The sequence below is a fragment of the Dysidea avara genome, chromosome 10 (assembly GCF_963678975.1).
Source record: "Dysidea avara chromosome 10, odDysAvar1.4, whole genome shotgun sequence".
NCBI classification, from domain to species: domain Eukaryota; kingdom Metazoa; phylum Porifera; class Demospongiae; order Dictyoceratida; family Dysideidae; genus Dysidea; species Dysidea avara.
In genome coordinates this window covers 16681527-16696903 of record NC_089281.1, presented here as the reverse complement: position 1 = coordinate 16696903, position 15377 = coordinate 16681527, and the positions used below count along the sequence as shown (strand labels likewise).

Here is a 15377-nt window from a genome sequence, read left to right as displayed (position 1 = left end):
ACTAGAGCACCACTCTATAGCACCCCTTAAGATTCCTCAGGCAGTGGCGTAGCTACCATTGAGGCAACCGAGACAGCTACCTCGGTAAAAATTCTCAACAACATGCAGGCTGAGCAGGCCTGAGTTTTGGCACCCCTGATTTTCTACTCAATCGTTTATACTAGACAGCATTACTGTATCATGTAGTACTAAGCAGAGCCAGAGCCTACAGCGACATGGTGCCGGACCACTTTTCAACTACTCAAAAGATCTAGATACTCTAATAGAGCATTCATTGTAATATACTCTAATAGGGCATTCAGTACAGATTAGCCACTGTTCTCATTACACTGCTTGGTCTGAATTATTTACATTTATTTAAATTGCTTTTCAAAAGTCAACTGTATGGCATCATTGCATTGAGCTAATTGATCATACAAATCAGTTACAATAAAAAAATAGCTTCCACATGTCATTTCAAAGCATATAATTTCCTTGAAGGAGCATGCCCCCAGACTCCCTTGCTTGACACACTTAACACATGCAGTTGATCATCACATGAAAGAGATAATCTCTGGATTAAATATCACAACAGATCAATAAAAGTATAGTGTGCACGACTATGACTTCCGTTGCAGCCTGACCACTCAAACTATCTCTGGAGTAATTCAGTTTTTTGTACTTGTTGAATGCAATTAAGCTAGTTAATAATTGAAGCATGGTATACTGTACGCTGGAGCATTACTTATGACATGTAGAAAAACAGTTTCTTCCATCCAACCAGAGAGTCAGCATGTAAATGTTGTACCACCCATACTTTAAAGTATTTGTGAATCAGTTGAGTCAGAAGCAGACCCTTTCAATTAGGTCAATGTATAAACTTTTGCCTCGATAAAAAATTATTCCTGGCTACGCCACTGCTCCTGTTCTAAAGATCCAGCAGTTTAGCCTGAATGTACACTGTGGCGGGGTGACTGTGTCCTGTTTTATGTTTGTACATGCTTTTGCAGTCAGCAAAAGCATAGTTTGTTGTGGCTCATCATGTATTTGGTCCAGCATCTTGTGCAGGACTACATATACTGGCCATTCCCCACTCCTGAGTGTCTTGTCAGCTCTGCAAGAATTGGTCCTTTATATTTATTGTTGCTAACAAGCTTAAGCTGGAATTCAACATTGCTTGACTGAGCACCAAGCTAGAAGTTTAACGCTAAATAAAATTAAAAAAACTTAAATTATACCATGCTGGTATATATACTGTGCAACCAGATTTAAAGTCACCGTACATGAGTGAACATTGTTAAAATCATAGTGGTAGTAACACTTGCATACAGTAGTATGCAGCCATAACTCATGCAGTATATAAATTTAATTTAACTCTTTAAATAATAGTGCTTTTTTAGATATGCACAAACATGCACCATCAAATATTATTTTCAGAGACCTCAAATTTGCTGAATATGGTGGTACCTGTCAAAGGCCACATACCTGGATCCTGCACTGATTATATTTTACATGTATGTAGGTATAGTATTCATTTACTTATACATTGAGAGGTTTTTAGTACATGAAAGCATTCTTAAGCTTGTTGCCATAAGCCAAATGTAGTTCCAAAATATATATTTTTTCTAATCATGCATTTTACACAAAATCATGGCCAAGAATAATTAATGGTTACCATGCTTTTTTGCCATACTTGTGAACACAAGTTGTCTACTATTATAAGTTCTGCAGGTTTCCATTTTCTCAATTGAACAGTCAAGAATTATTACTTAAAGTACCTATACATGTATACAATTACTTTGCAAAGCTGTTCCTATGCTACTTATACCCAGCTAGTATAATGTTTATGTATTTCTTCATCTTATGTCATAGACAATGGTATGCATGAATATCATGTTTCAATTTAAGCTACAAAACTGTGTAAAAGACAATCTTAAACTTAACAGATAGCACCTAGTTAACATGATGTGACATGTAATCAGTTATTTCTTCAGCTAGTCTAATCTCTTCCATTTCTTTTAAAGCAGAGATCACATGATCCCAAGAAGCACCTGGAGTAGATCTGAGCCAGTGATCAACAACAGATCTCATACACTCTTTATTTCCACCACCTCCATCATAATTAATCTTGATAGTGTTCAGTTTATTAGTACGGACTTTTAACTTCATTCCAAAGTCGTACCAGTAATCAGTGATTTCAGGAATCACCAGTGTTTGCAAATCTTTCATTTCTGGCTCGTCATCATCTACCAATAACACATAATAATTTGATTACAAGCACAACACTTATGTTTATCATACCATTAACACCTGTTTCTTCTAGTAATTTCACCAGATTATTGAGTTTCAGTTCTTTGGCTGCTTTTTTGATCGTAGACCACTTACGCTCAGCCCGTAGTGTTGACTCCATCCATTTGGACAGCATTTCTCTGCAACTAACTTCATTATCAGCTCCAGAAAAGCCATCAGCTTTAATATTATCAATCTTCCTTTTGTCAATTCCCAACTGATCAGCAAATTTTATCCACTTTGACTCAATCTTCTGAAGGAAACGCCACAGCTCTTGGAACAATTTATCTCTGTCTGCAAAAACAATGGCATCTATAGTTTATGATCACTTTTATGTCAACCAACAAAACGATACTTGTTTATATAGTTGGTAGGAATACAAAATATTATATTCAATCACCATTCAGACTACAATTACAAAAACATGTAATATGTACCTTGTATATCAGTTCTTGTAAAAGGTTTCTTCAGTTTTAGTTCCTCCAACAGTTTGACATCTTGTGGTGTAGGCACTACAGAATAGGAGACAAGTACAAAGTGATAGAGTTCCCAAGTGTAAACTTACTATGTCCTAAGTCTTTAGTCTTTATGTGATTAAGTATGGAGGACACGCGACTGCCAATATTAACACCACTGAATCCTTCCTTAGCTGAACGCTCTCCCCTATGTACTGCCACTATCTTCAGAACATTGTCTACAACTTTAAAAACTGGTGACCCAGATGATCCACCTTCTGTATCACATTGGTAGAATAACAGTGAGCCTATAGGGTAGATATAGTGAAGAAACCAGTCCTCATACTCCTAGGGAGTAACGGTTGACTATTTTACTTTCAACTATGTCATTTAGGCTAATAGCCATTTAACTATAGCTACTAAGTAATGATAGAGATTAGAGGACAACAATGGACACATTGAACAGTCAACTACAAGCACCACAGGAGTGTAACCAGTAGATTTCAAAGGAGATTTCCAATGGCAGCACTGAGTAAGGATCTTAAAGATGTTGAGAGGTAGTGAATATTTCTAAACAGCCTATCCAATACTTATATTTACTTAATTTCTGCAATATCTTTCTTTCATTTCTTTCTGAATATCATAAGCATAATGTCATTAGGATTAGTAAAATTAATCTGCCAATATATCTGCTATCAACTGCCAGACACCTAAAAGTTGACAGTTAAACTGCATGACATCCGATGTTTTAGTGCATCACAGGTTTATTGTCATTGTCACATATTAACTCTATAATTTTTTGTGCTTTTAAATACAATAGTTGGTTATAATAGTTAGAGTACTGCCACAGTTTGGAGAACAGATGCCATGAGAGAATAAACTATAGTGATGTAAAATTGAGGTTGACGTTATATTGTGTAGCCTCTATACTTCTTTGACTGTATAGCTATGCAGATAAATAGAACACTTTTGAATAGTAAAAAGACTAACATGCATATATCAGTTTCTTTTCCCTTTTTGTAGTTATTTTAAGTGTCAAAACCATTTATATCCAAATAGCTTACCTATAACTCTAGTAACTGTGAAATAAGAAATACTTCTTGGTTGTCCCTTTGGATGTTGTATGACAGACACTACATGACCTTCAGAAACATCAACTGTATCTGTGAGATCAATGGGTTTTATACCCAGTGGTTTACCAGCACCATCTGTGAGTGAGTCCAGATAGTCAGTATTTATCTTTGCTATGAAATAGTCTAGTCCAAGTGAACCATCAAACTGTGATAATATAAATATGAGCAATAAAGTACATTCTAGCAGTATATCTAAAAGCCTAAGTGCACATATCAAGGCACACGATAGTGTCGCGTGGCGAAGAAAGCTGGTACACCACACTGTGAGTATATCTACAGGAAGAAACAAAACATAATTTTCATGCATATGTAGTTCAGTGCTCCTTCTATCATTTTTCGCAAACACCCTCCACCTTCAGCACTCCACATACCAAATTTGAGCATGATTGCTAATGCAACCGTGACATATGAGTCTTCAAAAATTTGCTTAATATTTTCATTTTTTTCTTCGTTTACGGGACTCTGGGGCTTAAATGGTTCTTTTCGCACACTTTACAAAAACCATTATAAACACAAATGCGTACCTCGATTTTCTTGAGCTTTGGTACACTTTAAGAACGTGTTGCAGCATAATCACGTACCAAGTTTGGTGCAATCTGATTAATAGTCATAGAGCTTAAAAAGGCTGACTTGTTGTCATGCCTACAGGGTAAACCGCTTATGAGAATAACTTTATATAGAGTTACTGAATAATGTCGGAAAAAAACTTACTATGTAGCGTTTGAACCAGGGACCTCCATACTGAACACCAAAATCCTGTAACCACTGAGCTGCTGCTATCACAGCTGTTCAACTCACTTAATTTCTACTTTATAAATGAAAATTCTAGTTAAAATCTACTCAATAGTAAAAGTTCTACACTGTTCTAGAACATTCTATGTGCGATCTATTAGAAATCCTTGAAAAAAACTGTGAGCTCTATTAGAGTATTACAAAAGTAATCAAATAAACTCTGCAATACAACAACACTGTAACTTCTCCAGCATTCTATCAAATCTAAGCAGGCATTATAGCCATTTTGATACAGATCAGCGGGGTAGTACACTACCTACTCATGCCAATTGTCATCATCATAAAAGCAATATACTTGTAACAACAGGCTGAAAATTGTATTCTAGCATCAAAGGTGCAGGATTTGCTTTGTTAATAACTGAGCAACTGCTACTTATCACATTTTGCATGAAAAATCGAGATACTCTAATAGAACAGTCACTGCAAAATCCTAAGAGACAAATAGTACAATCATGTATACATAACTTGGAAGGAATTTACATTGTTATAAACACTATACAAGCACTAATTTTATATATAGCCATGAACAAGCAAGCACAAAATCATAGAACAATTAGTTATCAGTATTAACATAGATTCTGGCTTGGCTTTGGTATCAGATCAGTAGGTATTTTTCTGTATTGGTAGAGCACTAGTTTGTCTTATATCTATGTCTGCATAGATAAGAACAATGATTTGTGTAAAAACAAGCCTCAAGCCAGTTTATAGTTGGCTTTGGAGTAGCTATTTATTTAATATGAAAGAAGTGAAATCCATGCAAAAACAGCTGAGCCAGTGAGGCTTTTAAAAATCAAGTGGTGAAATCAAACGTGGCGGCCATGAAATGGCTGCACTGATGTTGATGATAATAAATTTTAATAATGGCTTGCTTAAAGGCTGCACCCTTTTATACAGCTTGGCCGTTTATGGTAGTACTGTAAATTAGGGATCATGGGCTTGATTATACCTAACCAATACTGCCAAAGCACCATGTGTGGCTGGTTTCTGTTCAGTTTTTTTGTGAGAAAGTGAGAACCTCCAAACATGCTTTAACGCTTTCAGTGAGATCAGAAACGCTTCTACAAAACTGGAATGTCTACTAACTAACTAACTAACTAATTAAAATAACTAATTTAACCAACTAGCTAGCTAGCTGGCTAACTAATCAACCAACTAACTCACTGACTGACTGCCTGATGAAAGTAACGACTGAGGCTACAAGCTTGATTTTCTCTGGTAGACGTCACTACAGCCCAACAGATGCCTTTTGGCATACCATAGAGTACATACAATGCATACATCTAGGGCTGTATTTCACTTTTTTACTGATACTTCAAGTACCAAGTGCTTATCTTGGAAGTATCTGCAAGTACGAGTGCCAATACCAAGTACCTTAGCTACTTCATCACTGCACACTTTAGCTATTTTTAATGCACATCATAAGATAACTATATATATATATATATATATAATTATTTATTAAAAATAAGCCTCCCCCCCCCCCCCCCCCCCCCCCAATGAAGCCCTAGCTGTGTCATGGTACTCTTGTACAAGTTTTAACGCAATAATGAATAAATTATTGTAATTAGACCGACTAACAAATTCAAGCTTCACTAGTGAAGTGCAAAACGGTTCAGCAGCTACTCAAGTAGTGTTTTATGCTTTACTATGGCTTGAAAAAAAGTTTATATAATGGTTGTCTCAGAAATACAACCGTATAGTGGGAAATTTTCAAAAGGTTGAATTTTGAAAGAGAGTTCTTGATTGAATGTTTGAAAAAATATTTTTGAACAGTTACTCTTTACTGTGCCGCACCATAGATAATTAATTTTGGAGGAAGCTAACAATGGTTGCGTTGATCACATGTAGTAGAATTTGCTGTTCTGATTGCTCAACATAGATAATGATAAAGGCCCATCTAGCTTTGGCAGAATTGCCTCTTCTTCCTTTGTAGCTTGATCCATGGTATTTGGCCTTAATCCAAATGGCCTCTGGAGCCATGGCATTTTTTCAGCCCTTCTCGAGCTCTTAGGCTTCAAGACTCATGGTATCACTCTTGGTATAGTTTGAATTGTGTTCGTCTTCCAGTGGACCAGTGCCCTAGTTATACTGGGGCCTATAGTCTGGGGCCTATAGTTACTGATAAAGTAGAAAACATGCACTCGAACTTTATAATATACTTTCTTTGATTGTCACTTCTAAGATGTAATGTTTGTCCTTGTAGCTAGCTAGCTATTTCTGTTAAATTATGAAAAAATATTTTCAAAAACAAATTTTGAAAATTTAACCTTTCAACAATTTTCCACTATATGGTACTATGATAAAACACTCATGACAAACCACTAACCTGATTGCTCAATTAGAGCTATTGACTGTTCTATTAGAGTATATCAATCTGTTCCTCAGATTGTGTGGATCACAGAGAAACTTTCAGCAAAGAAGAATGACTTTGCCTGTTATTACCAGCATTATGCTTGATGCTTTCAAGCATCTGTTGTGCCTGTAAATAAACTAGTACAAGCAGATGCCATTTTGTCCAGTGTACATGATAACCGGTACCTGCTGCAATAGATTGGCCAATTTCAATACCTTATGAAAATAGCAGTGTTGCCCTGATACCGATACTAGAATCGGTCCAGCCTTACAAGCATCATGGATATATCCTCCTTTGTGTCCCATTTTCTGGTAACAGTGCAAAGTACTGATTTACAGTTGTGTGTAAGGCTTCCCTGTGGGTCGCTTGCAGAGGCATTTCTGGTACTGTTCTTTGTTTGTTATGCTGTATGGACTAAACAAGCTGAAAATGAAGTGTAATGGCTACTTCATTTTCAGTAATTGATAGTTGGGGCATGTGTTCAGACACTAATAAAATTTTATGATATGTATGAAAACATAAAATAGTGACCACACCATCTGGTAGGTGGAATAAAAACATCACACATGTATAGCTGTATGCTACAACAAAAAATAAACAAACTAGTATGCTATTAATTCAGAAAGAAGTAGGAATCCAAGCAATAAAAAGTAGTGAAACAATCCAAAGGTTGCACCACCTGTTGATGTCAGACCTTCAGTGCTAGCCACTGTAAAGTGCTAATAATAATAATAAAGAGATTAATAATGATATTACAAGCATACTTTGATGGGAAAATCACTACTTTGGCATTGAACAAAACCCTTGTTATATACATGCCAATGTAGGGATTTTCCCACCAAGCTAAGCTGCAATACAATTATTCATCTCTTGTTTCACTACTGTGGTGTACATCCTTACTCTTCACTTTTAAATTTTTAATATACTAGTAATAGAGTTGTTACGTATGTTGTCAATTATACTGATACAGGATTTTATACCAAATGATATTTGTGGTTAATTATAAATGTAACTTGCTACTTAAGTATCTGGGTACTGGTGTGGCTTAACATGTAGCGTGGATGTCCACCTATTGGGCATGACAAAACTATACAATTAATGTTTAGTTTAAATAAGTCACAATTAAATGACACATGTTTTTCACCAGATAAATGACTAATAACTGGTCCATACAATGAATCATAACATTAAGCTGTGTTAGGAGCTACCACTAAAGTTGGACCAGTAATCACATACCATTACTGGGGGACATGCTTTGTGGACCCGATCACATCCAGCAAGCAAGTCAGCACCCTTCACAACCACTCCTTGTCCTTCTTCACAATACTGAAAAGTGAAGTCACTTTCTAATGCAGTATCCATTTTGTTTATGACATGATTAACAGTCACCAACACGACAGTGTCTTTGCCATCCAGTGGGAGATGTCCTATAAACCCAGTACCACACTGGGTGCTAGTCTTACTACAGGAGAGCAATAACAACAAATCACAAGACCTTAAATACCATCAGATATATATTTCTACTGAAAAACTAATATTATTTTTTTGTTCAGATACTCAATTACTATTTCTTAATTGACACTGGAATACAATTTCTACTCCTATGTTACATAACAACTCATATTTGGTGTCGTCCTGAATTCAGCAGAGTAAACATGTTCACACTAATATGAAAGGGAATATGGAAATATGCTATATTTTAGGGGGTCCCTTTTACTATATAAAGCTGAGCTGAAAAGCTGTCTGTCTGTCCTTGATCCCGCCAACTTCCGAACTGTAGCACTGATTGACCCTCAGTTTGCTGCATATTAATTGCTGGCACCAATAAGTTTATTACTGGAAATTTCTGGCATGTTCTGTTTGCTGTACAGCACTGAAAAATCACCATTACCACAAGTTCGTTAACAGGTGTTTCCAGCCCAGCTACTTCCCACAACATGGAATGGCGATTGCAGCCCTATGCCGTTGATTTACATTATAATGAACACCCCCTTTGGTGGTAGTTACATGGCGAATTCTACCGCTAGGGTGTCACTATGGAATAGAAGTCTTCAATGTTTTCTGACATGTGCCACGCCCACATTTTCATCAGTAATTAACTTCAAACTCTACAAGCCTACTCTCTATCCCAAACTGCATATCCCTTGGTGGAATTCACGCCTACAGTATAACTAATAAAGTACCCTTACAATTCAGCATGAAGGTAAACAGACAGGAAAATTGAAGTATAATAAAGTAAATTTATGGAACATAGTTACCTTGAAATCCCATTGCTATGTCAATAGTAATGATGTCAAATGTGTGTGAAGTGTTGAACTATTCTAAACAATGCGCTATGAAATAAAGTGAGTTTCTGTGCTTCTAGAATGGGAAATAGGTGGATCACAAGCAAAGTAGAAGAGCAACAATGAGGCATCTCTGCCTGGAGTGACGTCCATTTTAAAACATCCATGCCAAACAATACAGACATGTGAACAGGGGTGGTATCTTTAGCCACCTGGAATATGAACTCGGGAGAAGGCTAAAAACAGCACCGGCCAGAACGGGACGGGATAGGAACACAGCATTGAGTGAGCCAAAGACAAACGGAACCAACATAGCTTTGAATATTGAGAAGTTCCTATCTACTGGCAGTGATGGAGGCTAGGAGTGAGGGAACTGGAATTGACCATATATGTTAGAACAAGAGAATTACAGCTGGCAGGATGGAATTTCAAAGCCAATAGTTTACACATGGGTGCAGCAGATGGATAACAGTGGAAAACAACTGTATTTGCAGACCCGCCCTTAGACTAGCTTTAATGCCCGAAATCACATGATAATCACCTAGCTGGCAACTTTAATTCGTATTCAACTGATCAATCACATGGATGCACAAACTACTCCATACGTCCATATGTTACATATGTACACTTGCAGTTTGTTTTATTTTTTACAAATACAAATGCATGTGCGTGTGTATAATCACTGTAAAAGAGTATACATAAACTTGAACATATCCTGCATCAATTAGTGCTACAGTCGGTGAGCTAAATGGATTATAGACATGGACACTAGAGTGTATTTTGCTTAACAATAATACTAGTAGAGCGGCTAAGCAACAAATTTTGATGAAATTGTTCACTTTGTGATAAAAGCACCAAATTTTCTGTGAAAGTTGAGTAAAGTATACTAAATGATTTGAGATATGGTGCCACGTCAAAATCATTGCCTTAGGGCATGTTTTGAAACTTTTACACCAGATTATAAGTCCATTTCTAACTGGTCAGGAAACCACACAAATGCATTAAGGATCTCCGTTTTGACCTAAATGGCATGAATGCATCTCAAATTTACAGGTGTAATCAGAAAAATTTTCTAAATGTGTTCAAATAACCAGTTTTTCAAATGGAGCCAATATTTCAGTGTTAAAAGTACAGATATGACCCAATAGAAACAATGTATTGTACATCTATGACTTCATATACCATGACCCTCTGTGCGTCTTAACATGGCAAGCTAGTGACCTGGATGGACACTTCCCTTGATCAGCTTTTGGATATTACCATCCCTCACTTGTCTATTCAGATGCTAAGTTTCAGTATATTTACTATTGAGCCAGCTCAGATCTCTTTTATGGCTTCCCCAACATATTTTCTATTGATACTACTTTTCAGGTTCTTTCAGCGTGATATGATTGGTAATTTTAATGGCACCGTATCTAATATGAAATAGTATGAATTAAGCAAATGTTGTACCAAGGTTGGTGCTTTTATCAAAAAGTGAATGACTTTTTCACTTAGCCGCTCTACTATACATGTATGGTTAAGTACAAACAAATATAATACAATACTCATCGCCTGCAAGAAGGCCAGGAACTTCATACGAAGGGCAGGTACATACCACAACAACCGTGTTATACAGTACAGTATCAAAACACATGATAGTGTGGTACGCAGCGAAGGGAAGTCATGCAGTGTGAGTGTGTGACAGACAAGTGTCACGTGAATTTCATGATTATGTACATAGCTTGGTCATGCCAGGAGAGCAATGACAGATTATGAACAATTTTAAACATTACAAGTGTGATGTTTTGTATGTAATGCTTTCAGGATAAACCACTTATAGAAAAATGGTGAAAATTGATCTGCAATTAGGAAACATATCTTAGCTCAAAAGATAGTTTAAATGAAGTCAAAGTAATAGCTACAAAGTCATAAAGCAAAACTTAAATATGTGTAATACAAGTGTGTGATGGAGATACTCTAATAGAACAGTCACACAAAATGTACATGATAATTTCAAATTGTGCTGTTCAGTTAGAGTGATATGAATTCAATACATTATTTTCAGCATATTTTGTAGCTAAGAAAAAGGACAGGTAAAAGCAAGCCCCTACAGCTAACCTTGGAGACTGCAAATAAAAAGAAATGACACACAAAAACGCCAAGCTGTGAAGAAAAGTTGCAATCTTAAAATATCTACTGAAATTTATGGACTTTTCAATGAAAATTTAAATTGAAATTCCATAGTATGAAAAAATTTCATTGTGTGTTGAAAGGCCACCATTGACTTATCACAGGAGGGCAGGTACTAATTTGATTGGGTTTTCATGGGTACTCTTCCAGTAGTGTTAGCCGCCATCCTTAACGTTTAAACCCAGACTTTTTCATAGCTAGCATACATAACAATGTAGTCCAACAGAATAGCACATTATTTATATATTTTATCCACAATACTCACATTAAGCAAACTGTATTTAAGACTTCCGAGAGCACTTTCTCACTATAAATACCTCCTCCCTTGTCATTATTAACTAAGGCTTCATTATGATCTATCACATTGCCACCTATGTGATGATAAATACAACATATGAAGGTACAAAACACATTATGCAGATTAAACACTGGAACTACAGTCTCATGGAGGAGAATGCACACACTCATGTTGCAATAAGAGACAGGCCTTTGATGATCAAGAGAAATTATGTAGTGAATTATTGATAGTATCTATGTAGCTTCACCCCGAGAGTCTATTAATCCTTATCGAACAAGACAGTAGTGCTTCTCTGGTGGTTTGAATGCTTGATGGAAACTGGATCAGATCAACTGGGTAATTATTGTGGGTATACGTATGTAGGAAAATGCAAATAGCAAAAAATAGATCAGTTGCAAGGACTTCTCTACAGCATTACCTGTATAGTAGGGTAACCGGAAGGAGGAGCCCTCTCTGTATTTATACTGGTGAGTTATTGTCCAAGTCACATATTTGCAAGCCATACTTTCGTACTGGATTTATGATAGTTCAGCATCAAAAATTCTCGGGATATTTGCACTAGGATATTTGCATATCATTTAATAACTTAATTGGTCAGGAATGCACTACATGTTTACTACCTCTTACCATTGTTATCAAGTCAAACTAAAAACATTCAGTTCATTAAATGCATGATAAAGTTCCTCACTATTGCCGATTACGACATTACTTTTTGAAATTGCAAATAAGGCAGCTAATGCTCAACACATGCATGCTTTTAAATCAAACCGTGTCAGATCCAGATTAGGCCACTCCAACAGATTCATTGTTTCCCATTTCACTGACCTCAAAAATATATGTGGGCAGGCGGTTCATTACTTATTATAGCAATTGCCAATGATTTCACAGTTTATGACCTACACAACAGCTTTAAGAGCTACAAATAGCAAATATTAAACTAAGAATACGGTAAAAGTTCTGTGGATTCTGAGGGCAATTATATTACTATATAACACTAGGGTATGGTCAAGAGATAAATATAGCAAGAGGTGAAGCCGAGTGCTATATTTGGCTCAAGACCACACCAAAGTGCTATATTTTCTGTAGTGCACAAGCATACGTAGTGCTTTAACTGGTTTAATGTATGATTCCAGAGTTGAAAAGGTAACCGTTAATACAGTTTATCATGACCTGGAATGCCACGATGACAGTGAAAAAACTAGTACCTACTCGTGATCAGCAGGTTATTCTGTAGAAATTAATGCGGAGTTATCACATGGTTAATTTTGTGATCCATCAGATCCAGAATTTACTTAGCAGTGGGACAAGAGAACGACTGAGGAAGGCTAGCTATCTAATTGTTGTTCACAAGTGTGGTCATCAATGCAATGAAGTTAAGGTGTCACTATCATGCAGCCACTAAATAATTCACTGTACTTACAATGATGGACAGTTTAGTGAATAAGTTAAGACTAAATTGTATGATTATTGTAGTGGAATTACAAACATTTGTATGCACAGCCATTAATTTGTTGTTAATTGCTATGGTAACATTGTTGACAGCTTTGTTAGTAGGTGGTCATTCCAGTGTCTCCATGGGTTGTGTTTATAAAACTATGCAGAAGAGTATCTAAATTCGGGCAGGAAATGGGAAACAGCGAATTGACTTGGAATGGCCTTACCGTGCAGGTCATTGGGTCAGTACCACTGACCCATTACACCCTGGTACAATTAAGTACAGATACGACATGCAATGCATCTACACGTTGTATGACATGATGCTACATGGTCAGTTGGGTGTGGCCAATCATGTTCGTGAATCAAATTGCCAAGCAAATGCATGGTCAAGATTAGTGAGCATGTTGCTCCGTACGTGTATGAAAATTCAGAATTCAGTCATAGGTAGATTATCGAGAGATTCAGTACTCCGAGTTTCGATTTAGGACCCATGGCCAGCCAGTACACACCGCGGCCTATCGGTTATTTGAATCAACGACCTAATAGTTCGGGTCGGTTTATATAATCATACACTAAAACTAGCACACAACTTTTCTTACCATTGGACGCCATGTATACTGGATCGATCTGAAGTCGCCAAACGGTGAAGTACCACAATGTTATCACGTGAGTCGTATATAGATCACACGTGCACCATAGTTTAGTACCTGTGTATTCACTGTTGATGTTCACATGCACAACCATCCCTATATAGTCCAACTCCCCGACTGAAGAAAGAACACAGACTGGTCTGCAGCTGGTGAAACTATCCTAAAGATTGATGTGCAAGCGCCTTCATAATTCATGAATAAAACATCGTAGTAGTAGAGCGGCATAGTGTGCTCGCGTGGCCAGACCGCTTTTTTCCGTGTATTGGGTGGGGAAAAAAGGGTCTGGTGCAACTCCAATAGCTGTTTACTTCTGAGCCGTCCCCAGATTCCGGGGACGCTAATTGAATAACATTGGTCACAAAGGAGGTGCCATGACGTCAGTAAAACTGTGAAGTATTCCTACACTCCTCCTCCGGTTGTGAGTATTGTTACACGATGAGAATGAACTTTCAAGACGCTATAAAAGAGACATCGGAGCAAATTAAGATTCGTTTAAAGGATAAACAGATCTCGAGTTTACTTACTGACGTCATCGGCGTCTCCTTTGCGGCCAGTGTTATTCAATTAGCGTCCCCAGTGTCTGGGGACAGCTTAGAAGTAAACAGTTATTGGGGTTGCACCAGACCCTTTTTTCCCCAGCCAATATACGGAAAAAAGGGGTCTGGCCACGCGAGACTAAGTGTGATAGTTGTGCAATTTTTTGATACAATTATGAAACTTTCCATATAAGTTGTACTCCTTGTGACATAATTTTTGAATATAGAGCCATCGCATATTTGCCATTTTTGTATTGAAAATACACCCTGAGGCATCATTTTGCACAGTTTCTACTGCTAAAACGAACTACTCGGCTTTTATTTGAAGTAAATATGTGATTGCATTCCAAAGTTACGATGATTTGTATGCCATGAAATTCTATGAATTACTTGCCCATTAGTAATTTATATATACCCCAAGGGCAAAGAATTTCATGACTTACAAAAATGATCATAACTTTGTAGTGGAATGAGATACAAACTTCAAACAAAAGTCAATATAGTTCTTAGATCAACACCTTTAATTTGATACCATGTTTTAACAGTAAAATAATGCCTCAGGGAGATAAAAACAAAAATGATTAATTTTCAGTGAAAACATGGCTCTAAAGGTCACCAACGGTCAAATCTGTGATGGCTCTATATCAAAAAACATATGTCGCGAGGAGTACAATTTATGTGGAAAGTTTCATAATTGTATCACAAAGTGCACGAAATGTCCATTTTTTTGGTGCTATGCTGCTCTACTATAGTAATTGCTTATCAGTTTAAACACTATTTTTGTCACATAAAATCCCTGTGGCCTTAAGTGTAGCTAGAGAGTATCAATTCAAAATGGGGTTTCTAGAATCCAGTGCTCCCTTGCATCTAGCTAAATTCCAGACCGCGTCTCCACCCATTGAAAGACTGCAGGTTACTTTAGTGTCTCAAGTTATACCGTATGCAAGGAATATAATAAAAATTTGATGAATTCACACTTTATCAGATTTGACAAATTA

General features: G+C 36.8%; 1 protein-coding gene across 1 annotated transcript; it reads right to left on the bottom strand.

Moving 5' to 3' along the window:
• Positions 1-1817: 1817 nt before the first annotated feature.
• On the bottom strand, positions 1818-13917 carry LOC136237139 (uncharacterized). The gene is made up of 8 exons (XM_066027437.1): positions 13793-13917; positions 11724-11829; positions 8238-8463; positions 3788-4001; positions 2834-3031; positions 2706-2780; positions 2281-2562; positions 1818-2225 (listed from the first exon to the last, which is right to left on the bottom strand). The coding sequence occupies exons 1-8, from the start codon at positions 13803-13805 to the stop codon at positions 1933-1935; spliced, it is 1407 nt and encodes a 468-aa protein (XP_065883509.1). The 5' UTR covers positions 13806-13917; the 3' UTR covers positions 1818-1932.
• Between the last annotated feature and the right edge of the window lie 1460 nt (positions 13918-15377).

Excerpts from the sequence above, each read along its gene's own strand:
- LOC136237139 (XM_066027437.1), bottom strand. Across the intron at positions 3,032-3,787 it reads CACAGTTACTAGAGTTATAG|GCTCACTGTTATTCTACCAA; the intron begins GTAAGCTATTTG and ends TCTACCCTATAG. Across the intron at positions 2,226-2,280 it reads AGAAGAAACAGGTGTTAATG|ATGATGACGAGCCAGAAATG; the intron begins GTATGATAAACA and ends TGTTATTGGTAG.